The sequence below is a fragment of the Puntigrus tetrazona genome, chromosome 23, assembly GCF_018831695.1.
Source record: "Puntigrus tetrazona isolate hp1 chromosome 23, ASM1883169v1, whole genome shotgun sequence".
NCBI classification, from domain to species: Eukaryota; Metazoa; Chordata; class Actinopteri; order Cypriniformes; family Cyprinidae; genus Puntigrus; species Puntigrus tetrazona.
The window spans coordinates 6,874,517-6,890,673 of NC_056721.1; the positions used below are offsets into that span (position 1 = coordinate 6,874,517).

A 16,157-nucleotide genomic window follows, 5' to 3' on the forward strand; every position below is an offset into this window, starting at 1 on the left:
TGGTGACCAGCTCTTTTTTTCTTTTTCAGCAGGGAATGCCTTGTGGCTGAGAAAGCAGTGTTTTCATTTTGAATTGCACCCTGACACATTTCGAAAGGCAGTGATGCACAAAATCAAGCTTGCATAGCCAGAAGCCTTTGCATTCACGTAAATGTATAGAGCAGGTTTGAGGCCTGAGAGTGAGTAAACTTTCTACTGGTCATCATTTAAACCACAAAAATTGTATTTATGATAAATAATAATAATGTAATGTAATTCAACTCCTTTAAAATACATTTTGAGTCTGTCTTAAATCAGTCTATAGTGATAACAGTGTTCAGTGTAGGGCCAAAGTTTCAAATGAGACATGCTGACTTAGATACAAGGATAAAATGTATTCAAAATGGCATTAAATGATTAATGAAGTGTTTTATTAATTAATATTATAATACTTCATTGCTTTGTGTATTTATTTGGCCGTTAATGCTGCATCCGTGTAGCTTCTCTATAGCTGGGGCCATTTAAATAGTGAAACTGCTAAATATAAAACCTAATCAAAATCATTAAGAATAACTGCATTTCCACATTCCACAGTTCTGCTTTCAATATTTAATTAGATCTGATGTGATTCATTCCTAATTGAACATGCGATTGAATAATTAACTTTCAAAACATGAATAATTCAGGCCCTAATTGATGTCTCTAGCCTATCTGGACTCATAATATATGAATGTGCGAATATACCTTGCGTCATGACAGACACATTTCGAGAGAATAGATTCTAACGAGGCAAAGATGCAAAGCGATTTTAATTCCAGACATCACAGCGGCTCTTATGAAACACAACCCGACGTGAGCTGGCAGAGACGCGCGAGCTGCACTTTCAAGAGTGATGGCAAGAAAAAAAAAGGTTCAAAGTTTTGTAACGGTTGTTGCTTTTGTTTTAGTTTTCAAATAATATTTCACAGAAGCTACAACACCTGCTGAGACAACAAATCGCAGGGCTTGTTCCCCAACTGCCTGAGAGGATGTCTCTCTAGAGAAAGCGAGTGTGAGCGTGTGTGTTTGACTTGCTGACAGGGAGACAGACAGGCACTTTATATTATGTTTGCGAGTACCCTAGAGCACAAGGTAGAGTGAAAAGGTGAAGAAGAGGTGTGTGTGAATGTGTGTGATTGAGAGATATAGAGCTATCTCAGGAGGCTTCCACACTGAGCTGATGTTATCATGAGGATCAGCTCTTAAATACATCTCGCTGCATGTTTGTTTATCTGGTGGGTCCCGGCAGATTGGCTTTGTTCTGGTGTTTGATTCCTCTCCTGTCTCACACACACACACACACACACGTGTTTTAGGGAGCTATACTTGCAGGTTCACCCCGTTAAACACTTCAAACCCTCCAGGCTGGCTTATCCAAGGTCAGCTAAGGATATTGGGATGATCACTGCATGAAAAGAAGGCAGTCCTTTGCTTTTGTCAGGCCAGGAATTAAAGGGATAGTGGTACTCTAGTGAAAGACAGCGGAGACTGACCTGGAAGAGAAGAATAGTTCAAGTTGTGGTTTTTTTGGGGGGGGGTTTTTGCACACAAAAATTGTTGTTGTAGCTTCATAAAATTCCGATTGTAGCACTGATGTCACATGTACTATTTTACTGATGTCCTTACTACCTTTCTGGGCCTTAAACATGTCAATTGCATTGCTGTCTATGCAGGGAGAAAAAAGTCTCAGATTTACCTTCATTTGTGTTCTGAAGATGAAAGAAGGTCCTACAGGTTTGGAACGACACGAGGGTGAGTAATTAATGACAGAATTTTAATACTTAGGTGAATAAAAACTCCATTTTGGGCTGCTTAGGCAGAACAGGTTAGTGTTGAACAGAATTCACTTCCTGGAGTGTCTCTGAGAGTTCTGCCACTCATGGATTTGCAAGCACAAAGGAGAGTGAAGAAAACAAATATATGCATAAAACACACTGTGAAAATGTGGTCCACAGTACAAAAACATTCACAATGCTGGTGGGGGACTATGTGTTTCCCTCCTATCAGTCTCTCCTATTTGTACTACATATATTATTAATAACAGCTAGGAAGATAATTACTGTGAATTGGATGAAGATGCGCCAACCTACTTTAATAACAGATTGGACACAGACTCTGAATCAGAAATATATATTTGAGAAAATGACTGCAGACTTACAGCTGAAATCAGATATTTTCCAACAGACATGGGAACTAATTTAAATATATTTGCTTGGTTTTTGAAGTTGTTGTGGGCCTAGTTGTAGTTTTTTGTATTGAGTTCTATTTATTTTTGCCATTGCATGTTTCACTCAATTGCATGATTACTTAACCATTACCTATTTATTTTAATTTTTTTGTGAATGTTAATATTTTTATATATTAAATATATTATTATATATATTTATATTATTTTATATTGTGTATATTGTAATGTTTATAAAAAACAAGAATAACCCCCAGAAAAACTCATCAGCTGATGGACGATAATTAAAAAAACACACCAAATATTGGCACATATATTGGTCAGGTTGACCAGTAGCATAAATATTTTAAGAAATACTCTTTCACTTCATGGAAACACAGTGCATATCGTACACAGGACCCTCGCTGTTTATTGAGTGTTTCCTCTTTTTGAGTCTCTTTAACTTTCTCTCCGTCTTACTCACATTCTCAGTCTCGGCTCTCATTCTGAGCAGCTCATTTGGTGCAGATCCAGATTAAGTGAGGTCTTAATTAGCAGAGATCCGAAAGCATTAGTCTGCGTTTTCCCGCTCCGCTTGCAGCTTGCCCGCATGCTCTCCGCGCTCTCTCCCGGCCTCTATTTCAGAGGCTCTCATGGAGCAATGCGCTGGCAATCTTAATTAAATCAAACATCAGACGCAGCGCAAGCCCACTGCCACAAAGACTGCCTCCGATTAGAATGCAGTTTAAAGAGAAAGGGATAAGACAAGTTAAAGCCCAGCGCTGCCAGTGCTGAGAGAGAGAGAGAGAGAGAAAGAGGGAGGTCTGAGTTGCTAACTGCCAGATGATGTGGTGGAAGAAAAGTATGCAGGAGATGTTTGCATAATGCATTTTAAAATCAGCATTTGCTCTTTAAGATTGTATTAAATGACTACACGAGAGTTACAGTCAAAGAATAAAGGCTCTCCACAAAACCTCAAAGACCTTAAAACACACAGTAGGGAATTCACAAAGATTGAATTGTTCCTGCTGATGGTGCCGTTCATTTGCATGCCATGTCTGTGTTCCTTCATTCCTTCAAATGCTCTTCTGTGAGTTACTTTCTTATGGTGGTGATTAACCAAACAGCCCAAGCCGCCATTACTGGTTTGAAAGTGCTGGAAAGTAAAGTTTTCAAAATAGTAGCAATTCAGTTTTTAAGCATTAGAGCTATGTGTGAAAAGAGCATTATGATTTGCTGTGGCTTCTCTCATTTTATTACAGCATAAATTTAGTCACATTATTACAATATTTTAATCTGGACCACAAATGATTTACAAGCCTTTTGATCATCTATCTATCTATCTATCTATCTATATATATATATATATATATATATATATATATATATATATATATATATATATATATATATACTTTAATACAAGGACCAATTCTCATTGACTTCCAAACGATTGATTCGTTTTTCATTAATTCGTTTAAAGATTCACTTTTACAAACCCGTCCAGCGATTGGTTGATTTCATTTAGCAGCGTTTGTGAGCTTATGGCTGTTACACCGCATTGAAAGGTCATTTTCGAAATCCATAATACTGACACTTAGAGGAAAAAAGCCAAACCGAGATTATGAAGACAATTAATATTTTTGACGGATGGCAGACACAAATCATTAAGGGGTTTTGAATCTGTTACTGAAACAGAGAGACTGCTTTGATTCAAACTTTTCAGCTCTAACAGTGGTTTGCTGCTTTGAATCAGAGATGTATGTAAACTCAGATGATGATGATTCAGATAAAATAAAAAGATCTCCATGCCCTCATACTTGCTAGCAGCTTGAAGCTACTTCGTAAAAGTAAGAAAACACGAATTACATGTACAAAACATAACTATCATAACTATAAAAAAAATCTTTTTCATAGTGCGGGAGACTGCAAGCTTCACAGTCTTCACTTCAAGTGCTCTCCACAGCGAGCGCAGCATACAGATGCTCACTTTCAAATGGATTTGCTGACACAATGTAAAGGTCAAAGGTCTGAGTCAGACTGACAGGCCGGGCCATGAGATCAGAAAACGCAGGAAAAAAGCGAAAGAAGATAAGAAAAACAAGCAAAAGCCTTTCTGTGGTGTAGCTGGTAACCAAACCCATGACCCAGAATTAATCAGAACATCTCTGAGTCTATTCAGTCTTACAGCGTGTCCCTCTGAGCTCTCTGTCCTGCTATATACCACTCGTCCTATCCTTCCCTCATCTCTCTTTCATTCCACCCTCTTGTCTTCTCTTTTTTTTTCTAAAGTCCTTTTCCTCTCGTGTTTTTTGTCCCAGAGTACCTTTCTCTTTCGCAGTGTGGTGGCCTTCTGAAAAGCAGGCTCCTCTGATTTTTAATTCCAGTCCTTTTTAACTTTAATGATTTATACATCATTCAATCACAATATTTATTCGTTCGTAATACGAATATAAGATAGAAATAAGTATTTTACACTGTTTTGGAAGGGGTCTCATTATGTTTTTTACACGTACAACTTTCTTCAGTGCGTAATGTTGCTGTTTGAGCTTGAAAAAGATTCTCTAAATAAACAGCACAAAGTCCGTTCCAGAGGGAGTTAATAAGTAAGCGCTGTTTCCGAACTCCCTCAACCCCTCAGTTGTAGTCCTGAATTTTCTTTTAGAAATGTACACGTCACAATGACATTCATTTCAATAATTCCCTGACACAAATGCAATTTCTCTTACCTTCACAGACAGCGTTTTTCTTAGCTTTGACACATAACCTTGTGTGTATTTCACAGCTGATTTAAAAGAGAATTTAATATATATAGTGTTTTGTGTGTGTGCTCTGTATATCAGAATTTTAATCTGAAAAGGGATAAACTGCATGCAGATGATTTTTGTTGTTGTTACCAGAGTATCTGATGCACAAGCTGTAAAGGCTCCGCCCTCTTCTGGAAAGAATATACTACTATTAGAATATATTGTAAAAGTATTTCTGTGATGTAAAGCTGATTTTTTTTATTCAATAATGGCTAATGATTTTCTATTTACATATATTATTTCTTTTTTCCGATGCTCCTAGCTAAGTCGTGTCATATGTCATCGCACAGAGAGGAGCGTGTTAAACGTTTTGTTTAATTCATCACAAGCAAACGTCTTCTCCGGAGTGGCCGTATGAATAAGTCATGACGATCACGGCACAATCACACAAGCGTTCTGTCCTCTCTTTCTTTCTCAACAGTCCTCATTAAGTATGCCCAACTAAAAGCATCTCATGTGGCCACCTGGGAAAGCTCAGTGTGTGTGTGTGTGTGTGTGTGTGTGCTGTCTCACCCTGTAGGGGCAGTATGTCGTTGCTGTGGATCATGATGCTGAGCTGCAACACGAGCTGGGGCGCGCTCTTCAGGAAAGCCTCCAGCAGCCGCAGCATGTTGATGTCAGCGCTCTCGAACATCAGACGCCAGTAGAAGTGCCTCTGACCCGGGCCGCCATGCCAGCGGCTTTGCACTCCCAGGTACAAGGTGTGGACGTACCTGGAGACACGCAGAGGGGAAATGTCAAGTGGTTATTTAGGTTCAATAATTAAAGGTCAAATGATGTTACACGGGGATGTTTTCTCTCTCTTTAGCCACTGATTGAATATACAATGACAGTTTGACAACTGCAGCAAAGGGTAAGAAATGCATGCCAATAAAAGTGAAGAAATACTCCAGAATATAAAAGATAAATCCATTTGCGCTTGCATTTAAAGTAAAACAGTTGGTAAAATACAATTATCTTACCAACAATGACAGCAAAAGCGCACAGTATTTATTTCACGATGCAAACACATAGCAATTTTAGATTAGGCCACCTAATATAAATTGCGACCGATCCATTATGTAATATTTAACAAATGTAATGTTTCTTCAGTGATGACCCACCAAAGCACGCAAATTGTTTACTGCATGTAGTGATATTACCAATGACTGCATAATCCCAGCAATATGCATACTTGCGACATGACAAATTTTATAAATGCATAAACAACAACAGAAGTTTGATTTACCAGCCAGACACATGGAGCAAACACCGAGCTAATTATTATGTTTGTATTAGCAGCGACAGATGATTAGATGCTCAGCCTTTATTAAAAGATATTTTTGCTGTCTTAACTGTGCATGATTATTATTATTTTTATTATTTTGAATACCGTTTTTTTCCTGCTGTCAGGAAAAATATTACACCGCTCTCTGCTGTGTAATTAAACATGAGGTTATACTGATTTTAAAGTCAGTTCTAGCGGGGCAATTATTTTTTTTTCATTGTAGCATTAATCTATTGAAGTATTTGATTAACTGGATAACATGCTGTCTTACATGCTTCCAAAAAGATGCCTTAGACTGAAAAAAGGTAAAAACCAGTCGTGGAAATTCTGCTAGGAACTCGTAGTTTAAGTTCTAATATGCATATTCATAATGTGAATAACATTAATTGGGCAAGAACAGAATGCAACCTGTTTGAATACTTTGCTTATGCGTAGGCTATGCGGAAACACTGCCACGTAAATCTGCTAAGGTTTTATTATATCACCTAAAAAATGTACATAATACTGTCTTTTTTCATTTTTGGATAATGCATTTGCCGTCGCTGTTTTTTAACACTTTTTACTTTTTCCCCTCAGACGCTGAAACTAAACACAGCTTTGACAGTCGCTGCGACTTGCGACAAAGTGCATGAATGTTTAATGAGGTGAGCTTTAAATGTTGTTACATTTGCTGCGTGGTGTTTTTGAGAGGAGTGGGGTTTTTTCCCTCTTTGGCCAGTCTTGACAACAGTCTTCTAAAACTACATAAATCAAACTATGAATTACTTTGGGGGAATTCTGGTGTAAACCTGGCTGAACGGGGAGTGGGTGAGACAGGTCTAGTAGCAGAACTATCTGAAAACAAGCTTTGGCTGAGCTGAGCGCACTGACTGTCAAAGTGCCCATCACAATATGACACCAGCAGAGTGGCACTGAGGGCTTTTCACCTGTCAGCAGCTTTTGGCAGGAGAAGAAAAGGACACAACCTGATACCACACACACACACACACACACACACACACATGCATGGTCAATGGGGTGAGCTCAAGCCATCCACTTGCGCTGAATGTTGATTTAAGGAATCATTCTGCCAATTTTCTTAAAATTCAATTTCAAATAGATTTTATTTTACTTTTACGATCATTTAATGGTCAAAAAACATTATATTGAAGAATTTTCAAATTTAGATGTCACTAAATAATTTATTACACGGTTCATCATATCTTCCTGATATTAAGAAATTTTGGGGTATTGATTCCAAAATGTAAATAAAAATGTACACAAAGACTTGATTGCTACTTATGTCTTACCGAGTTTGATGGATTCTCAGCCAGTTTTCTCATGTATGTATAAATTATTTTATATTTCATTTGATGTATTTTTTTAACCCTGGTTTAAGACTTTTTATAAATGTGAATATTTGAAATGATTCCACTCCTATACAGATTAGTTAAAAATAAGTTAAATGAAGTTAAATTCTTCCTTTAAACAAAACAAATAAACAAATAAATAAATAAATAATCATTTTTGGAAAATAGCCTTATGTTCCATGTCCCCTAGAAGTAAACATTTTTGCATTGATTCCGCAAATTAACTTTTAAATTAAACCAAAAAGTGTTTTTGTAAACACAGAATAATGAAATTAGAGGGTTTTCTTGCAAATCAGCCGAAATACCTTTTTTTTTTTAAATGTAGCGCTGTTATCTTTTTTTTGATCTTCATCTTTCATCTCCATTTGATTCAAAGAACTCTCAAATTCTAATGAAAAAAAATAAACGTTCAAATTCAAATAAATAAATGTTACATTTAATATATCTCGTTGTAGCACTTTTTCAAACAGAATTCTGAAGCCGAACCTATTCATTGAAGAAATTCTCTGACTCAACCTGAATAAACTTCGCCAGTCCCGTTCTCTTTCTAACTCTCTCTTTTTCTCTCTCATCTCTCAGGCTCTAACCAGCTTTAGGCCAGCTGCATTATCTAAAGGCTGCAGAAGAGTACTTTATCCCGAGCTCTACACTTTCAGCCTGCAACGGGAGGGATTTTTTCATGCTTAACTCTGATAGGCGGTAAGGGCCAAAGATTGTATTTCATGCTCCTCTCTGATAGGCTAAAGGTTTTAAGGGAACTGAGCCTGCACGGCACTATGGGAGATTTCGAGATGATCCAATGCCAAGCGCTCCATGTGAAGCAAATGTGAATATTTTTCTATCTGCAAGAGAGAGAAAAAGAGAAAAATAGCAAAGACATTGCCAAATACCAAATAAAAACACATTATGCTACAATTTCTGTTTTGTGTGTGTGTGACGTCTCAGACATTTAGCTAGTATGTGCGCTCCAGCACATCCATTATCACAAGGATGAATTAATCTTGAGATCTCCAGTGCACTGGAGTGGTTTGGAGTTACGAAATACAAGAAAAATAAGAGAACCACCATCGAACTGCTTCACAGAAAGTATTGTTTTTTTTTCTACATCTGTATTTCAAATAAATAGCTTTATGAGGCTGATGAAGTTCAGCCGTCATTGAACTGTTGCAGAGAGGCTAATATAAAAGGACAGATGAACTTGAGAACCTGAGAGAAGAGACTAAAGCGGTTGAGCTTTACGGTATGAAGGACTTTAATTACATTGCGCATTGATTCTGCCATTATGAAGCTTGATTACTTCATACAAAAGACCTGAAGGAGAGAAGTAAGTTCCAGAGAGAGAGAGAGAGAGAGAGAGAGAGAGAGAAACTGAGCATGTATGTGTGTGGTTAATTTATCCTCTGCAGTAATTAGCACCCCTGTCCCTGTTGAGACCGCCAAGCTGTATTCTTGTCTAACACGCTTACAGTCAACACTGTTTAACGCAGTCTGCATTTCAGCAATAAGCTGCATTATTATCGGGTGTCTATTAGCAGATGTGCCATCTGCTGTGTATGAAAATGAATGTGCGATTCAATTGAAAAATCCTCAAATTTAAAAGAATCCTTTTTTTCATTTTTACATTTACATGCTTTTCTTTTCTATGCGAGAGAATTTCTTACTTGTGCTAACTGAATGTGAATCAGCTGATTTTTTTTTGAATCTGCATTCATGTTAAGATCAACCAAAGATCTCTGCTTCGTCAAAAACAAAGTTTTCGAAAAGCGGGTTTGAGTGTTGCCATGGAAGAACCATTTTTGATTACAAAAATAACATTTTAAGTAAAAAGTCTTAAAATTTTTTTCTTCTTAATGGAAACAAATGGCCAAAAAGAACCATTATTTTCTAAAGAGTGGAAATCAACTGAATCTATTAAAGAACTTTACAAATTCAAGTAATCTCAAGCTCAAGTAATTTCCTTCACTCTTGTTCAACCGATTCATTGAAAAGATCCAGTGATGGAGTCAGGATTATGTTCATCACACTCAAAAAAGAATGGAGAGGGTTTAAACAGACTAAATTATTGGATAAAGTCTGTCGTTTTAACCGGAAGACTGAGTCGACATTTTGATTGAATATTATGAAAAATATTACGTTTAATTTATTGCTTAAAACAATTCAAACCTATTTGGCCGCCGAAAAAAAGAGATCAAATCTATACTAATGTATGCTTTTATCCTGATATTTATTCTAATACATAACAAGGATATTGGATGATTTTTTGGTATTGCACTAATGGCATAGTATATAGTCCATGTATATTATAGTCCATATTTCATCCTTAATGTCCTGTACCTTTGACGATGTTAAAAGGTTGAAGGAAATTATATGCAGATAAGGTTCGGTGTAGTAAAACTAGGTGTTGTAAGCTCCATATATCTATGGTTATTTTGGGGAGGAGTCGGGGGGGAATTGCACGGGCGCACAATCTCTAAAGTTTCTGGCGTGCGCATATATAAATCTGAAAACTTCGGTGCGTACGTGAAATCTAGCTTTTGAGCATACACTTTCAGAATGAAATCTACGCAGAGTTTTACAAACGAGGGCCCAGGTGTTTGTGGAGTACATGAGAGGCAGACCTGAAGGCAATGTACCGGTGAGATGTTCTCTCTTTCGCTCCCGTACTTTTCCCGTCTGGAACCACAGCATCAATATTCTACTCTGTTTCTCCTTCTACCGCCCCAGCAGACCTACAGGTCAAACCTCTGTACTCTGAAGACATAGAGATTTAAAATGATACAGAACCTAATATTTAGATGAAACCTGACTGTTGAGTGACATACACAAATGCGTTGGGTCTACAATTGAGTCGTGAAACACGGCTCAGAATGAAAGCTGCTACAAATGTGAGAGAGACCTTTACCTCAATAACTCCTTTTCAAAACCTTTAGGTTCACACACACACACACACATTCGTTTTTGTGAAAAGTGGGGAAATTATACTGTACAAACTGTATGTGTTATTGCCCTAAACCTACCCTACACCTAACACTTACCCCTTACAGAAGACTGAGCATTATTACTTTCCTCCAAAAATCTAACTCTGTATGATTTATAAGCGTTTTGAAAAGTGGAGACATGGGGCAATGTCCTGAAAAGTCACCTTCACCTTGTAATACCTATGTCATACTTGTGTTATTATAAAAATTCATGTCCTGATTTGACACAAAAACTTACACACACACACACACACACACTTGGCGCTGTCAAAGAGGTCTGTCAAACTGCGTTGGAGAAACAGCTGACCTGCTGTTTCATTCAGCCTGATCAAAGCGTAACCTTCAAGCTCCTTCACCTTAAGTGCAAAGTGTATTTTGGCATACTTTGTTATACTTAGGTTTTCACAACAAACTGCTGGAGATGTGACAATAATAGTCGAAAGCAGATGAAACACCACCTGTGTTCACACGCTATTAAATGAAGTGTAATGTGAGCGGCTGATTGCTGAAAACTGAAGAATAATTTGGGAAAAAAATCCTTTATTTAAACCTCAGATCCTCAAAGGAATTCAATGAGCCTTTAATTAAGTTTTTTTTTTTTTTTTTTAAATCAAAAACCAGTTAACCTAGACCCAAGACCAGAGAGACAATGGGCTTAAATCCTCACAAAGGCACTAGTATTGAAAAACACTAAAACACTGAATATTCAAAAGTGTTCCCCGCTTTAGCTTTGAGACAGAAAAAAGTGATTTTCTTTTTCTAATGAAAGTTCTGAATTCCATTTCCACTTAAGATCTCACATAGTTTCAGATGAACTTCCAGAGGGCTGGACAAACATGGGTGCTACCTTTTTGGTTGAGCTGGTTTACCATCTTCTTAAAACACTTTAGTTTAAGGGTATATTATACTGGTCTTATTTGTTCCTGGCAACTAAGAGATACAATGTTTTCAATATCAAAATTGCACAAGTGTGTAAAATCAAGTATTTTTGTTGCACAGTTGCACTAAAAATCAAATTTGTGTGTAATATTGCTCCATGCAAAGTTCACTGTGAAACGTGTATAGCGTCAGAGCTGCGAAATGTAATGAGAGACAACATGTTTTTAATTTTTTTTCACTTATTTCACACTGTGGGTATGCTGATATGGGTTCATGTGCTCTTCATCTATTTATATCAATATTACATTTGCAGTGTCTTGTTTCCAGGAGTCTGGAGGCCCCTGACAGTCAGAGACCCCGGGCACTGGCCCCATTGGCTCGGCCCATAATCCATCCTTGCTTAAGCTGGTGTGACCTGGTTTTTCCAGTAGGCAGGGGGATGAGTACTGGTGTGGGTATTGAGGCTGGCAGTGAGGTAAAAAGCGTATGGCAAATTGTGAACATACAGAATCAAAGAGCACGAGCAAACCAGCTGCTTCTCAAATACGTGGATTTATCATATAAGACATCAAAAATGGTGCATCTGTGGAAAATGAGTTGTAAAAACGAAAAAAGAGATTTAATTAATTCAATTAATTTAAATGGTATATGCTGTTCTTGAAAGGCTTTAATTATTAAAGGCTTTAATTTAAATATATGAGTGTGTACTGTGTATATTTATTATATATATATATATATATATATATATATATATATATATATATATATATATATATATATATATGGATATGTGAACAGCATTACAGTGACTTTTATTCAATTTAAGGAAAAAATGCTGAATGAATTTATCAATTTCTTCTGACCTCAAAAGTTTGAATGTCAGTGTACATAAATGTATATATTTAATCAATACATTCTAGCCTAAACTCAATAAAAACATGATATCACACATCAAAAACTGAACCCCCGAAGCTCACAAGTTTTAACGTAAATATCATATTTTTATCATCACTGGTGCAAGAAGTGTCTACACATATATTGTGGCTTACTTCGCCATGTTTTGCGCACGTAAACGAATCGATTTTAGAGCGAGTCAATGCTGGGAAAAAACCGAACGCTCTTCTACTTCTGCTCAATATGAGGCACATGCTAATTCAAAGGCAGAAATGAAGTTCCCCATGACTCTATTTGCAATGCAAAGCGACGAGCAGCGTGACTAACATCTCCTGTCTATCAGCCTGTCCCCACCTTAGTCCTCCACCATCCCAGCAGCCTCTGGGGCAGAGCTGCTGTAATTAGCGTGATTAATGCTCACATTGAGTGTGAATGAGGCCTGGGAGGTTGTCCCAGCCAGAACACACACACACACACACGCACTTGTATACACACACTAACTCACAAACGCAGTCTGTCATAGGTAGAGTCTTTCTCCTTCTGACTGACAGAGTTCCTCTAAAAACAAGTATCCAGGACAGAGGGGAAACTCATTAACTCAGGCAAATACAGCTAATTACACTAAACGAGGCTTAGAGTGCACAAAATACGGAAGCAGGGAAGATGCAGCTGGCGCGCAGGGTTCTAGGTGAAGAGCCTCTCTCTCTCTCTCTCGCTCTCATTCACATTCACACACTCGTCTGCACATACATACATAAAACAGCTGCTGCCACATTAAAGCCTGACTGAAAGGACTTGACAAGATATTCAATGATATTATGGCTTCTTTGAAATAAGGAATCAGCCAATTATTCCACAAACGTAGCATTGAGATGCGATGAAAGAAATCTGTCCCGATTTGAATAGGACAGTCTTTTACTCAACATGTTTATCTACAGCTAGAAGCAAATACAATCCTTCTCTCTAGGAAACGACGCTCTTTTTAAACGCCTGTCTGCTTGGCTTCTTGTTTGTCATAAACTTGAAATAAAAACGCTTTGGCTTTAAAGACAGATATCCAAACTTAGCAGAAACCTTTCTGCAAATTTTCCCCAAAAATACAAATAAGGATGTGCCCAAATAACTCCCACATGAAAATTTGGTAACACTTTATTTTACAGTTACGTTATTGCTTATCTATTGCTTATTAGCATGCAATAAAATGTTAGCCATTTATCAGTGCTGATTAAGCACACATTAATGCCTTATTCTACGTGACCTTGTTTTGCATCACTAATCCTACCTAGTATGTAAACTTAATAACTACCTTGCTAACTATTAATAAGCAGCAAGTAAAGATTTTACTGAGGAAAAAGTCATTTGTTTTTTAACAAGTGTTCTAAAGTGTTACCAAAATTCAGATTTTGTTCACTTTTGGGAACAAATTTGTAATTTTTAAGTAAACACACACACATACTGACACACATTCACAGACAGACAGACAGACAGACAGAGACACACACACACACATACTAACACACACACACACACACACACTAATACACACACACTGTTATGGAGACAAATATGTAATGTGTATTTTCTACCACCTTTTTTTTTCATTTTACATTTAAAAAAAAAACTTAATTCTGTACGATTTATAAGATAATCTCTCTCTCTCTCTCTCTCTCTCTCTCTCTCACACACACACACACACTTTCCAATTCTGTTTAAGTGTATTCTCCTGTCATTACATCAAGATCTTTGTTTCCATTCTTTTAACTTATCCCCCTAATTTCTGTAATTTCTACTTGATTTTATGAGTTTCTCAAAATGAGGCCTATTTTATGGGTCAATAACAAATTCTTGGAGAGGTTCTGCAGAGTTCTTGGACATGTAATAGTTTCATTTGGTTTTGAAAAAGAAAAGTTCAAGAAAGGTTTCAATTTAAAACCTTGCACCCTTGATACAGTACAAAAGTTTACACATCTTGTATATTTAAAAATATTATCAGGCTTTTTTTATGCTGATAAGAAAAAGAGGAAATGAAAATTAAATTTAAATCACGATAGAAAAGATCTTGATCTGTGTGAACTGCATTTTTAATATATTATTAACTCTTTCCCTGCCATTGATGAAATACCTTGTCAATTAGGTTATGCATCCCTGCTAACAATGAGATTTTACAGCAATCCCTGTATAAACAGACACAGAAATATCTCTAGTCATGTTGTGGATAGATCGATAACGTGGCAATATGAATATGAATATGTTTGTGTCAGATCTATAAATAGAATCTGTGTGAATATATAGATACATATGTATGCATGTGTGTAAACATATGTATATACGTGTGTGTGTGTGTGTGTTTGTGTATGCATAAATGTGTGTATGTTTGTGCATAAACGTGTGTGTGTGTGTGTGTCTGTTTACTGAATGCAATTTCAATTATATTATTATTCATTGTTATTATTATTTACTGGTGAAAGAATATGATATCTGAATGCATTTTGTTTGAAAATGCACTACTTTGGTAAAATGCATTTTTCAAATTCTTTTGTCCAAAATGTTGTATTTCTGATGATCTGTATTCAAGTGATGACAAAACACATAAAGATATAATAAAATGTCTTGATTCTTTTTATTTTTGACATATAATGTTTATATATAGCAGGAAATATTCTGAAGGCTGTCAAATTTATAATTGTGCAACTTTAAAAAAAAAAAAAAATGCTTGCAAGGAAAGAGTTAATAATAATAGGTTTCTTGATTCTTATATTAAACTGAAACTTAGTTTCAGTTATTTTCCTTCAGTTCACCGCAATACAAAACTAAAATAAATAATGAAAGGAAAAAAACCTTTAAAATAGTAAAACCTATATATTTTTGTCATACATAAAGTATTGCTTTTAATTTTTGCGGATTTGAGTCTTTGTCTCCGTGAGGTTCACTCATAAGCAGTATCTTGTTTTGACCAGTTTGAACTCTTTTATAATTTGAAGTGGAAAGTTCGCTGTAAGGATGCTTTATACGTCTGCAATAACTTTTATTGGAAGACATAAAGTCCTCAGAGAGAGGAAGAAAGAAAGAAAACGAGCAGTTAGAAAGCCGAACTGCTGCATGTGGTTTAACTAAATGAGGGTAATTATCCCATTTCAATGGAGAGAGTCCAGTTTAAGCCATGGATTATACACTAAACCCAGGTGAGTGACTGTCTGAATGACTTCACTTAAACTGTAAATTAAACCCACTAAGCAATTACAGTACAAAGACATCATCAATATTTAGTGTGTGTAGTTAGCTAAAGTTTAGGAACTTAGAAGTGAGCTGAATCAGACAAAACCTGCCTCTGCTGACATAAAATGATTCATAAAAAATATCAATGACTGTTTAAGCAGCATGTGTGTGTGTGTGTGTGTGTGTGTGTGTGTGTGTGTGTGTGTGTATGTACCATGTGCATGCCATATGTGCATGTGTACTGTATGTGTGTGTGTGTGTGTGTGTATGTTCCATATGCATGCATGTGTGTTTGTGCACCGTATGCATGTGTGTGTGTGTTTGTGTGTATGTACCATATGCATGCATGTGTGTTTGTGTACTGTATGCATGTGTGTGCGTTTGTGTGTATGTAACATATGCATGCGTGTGTGTGTGTGTGTTTGTGTGTATGTACCATATGCATGCATGTGTGTGTGTGTGTACCATATGCATGTGTGTAAACAAGATTTCAGCTCTCTGGACTCGAACATGCATTGCATGCGATGCGAGCATTGCACCATTTTGAAATGATTTGAGTGAGAAGCAGATGATGAGACGACATCC

The 16,157-nt window shown here is 36.7% G+C and overlaps 1 protein-coding gene across 1 annotated transcript in view; it reads right to left on the reverse strand.

Annotated features, from left to right (window-relative positions):
- Nucleotides 1–16,157, reverse strand: part of LOC122328429 (XK-related protein 7-like) — a 54,440-nt gene that overhangs the window by 2,540 nt on the left and 35,743 nt on the right. Inside the window, exon 2 of the mRNA XM_043224119.1 lies at nucleotides 5,503–5,702. Within this exon, the coding sequence (XP_043080054.1) occupies nucleotides 5,503–5,702 (200 nt within the window). The remainder of the gene's footprint in view (nucleotides 1–5,502; nucleotides 5,703–16,157) is intronic.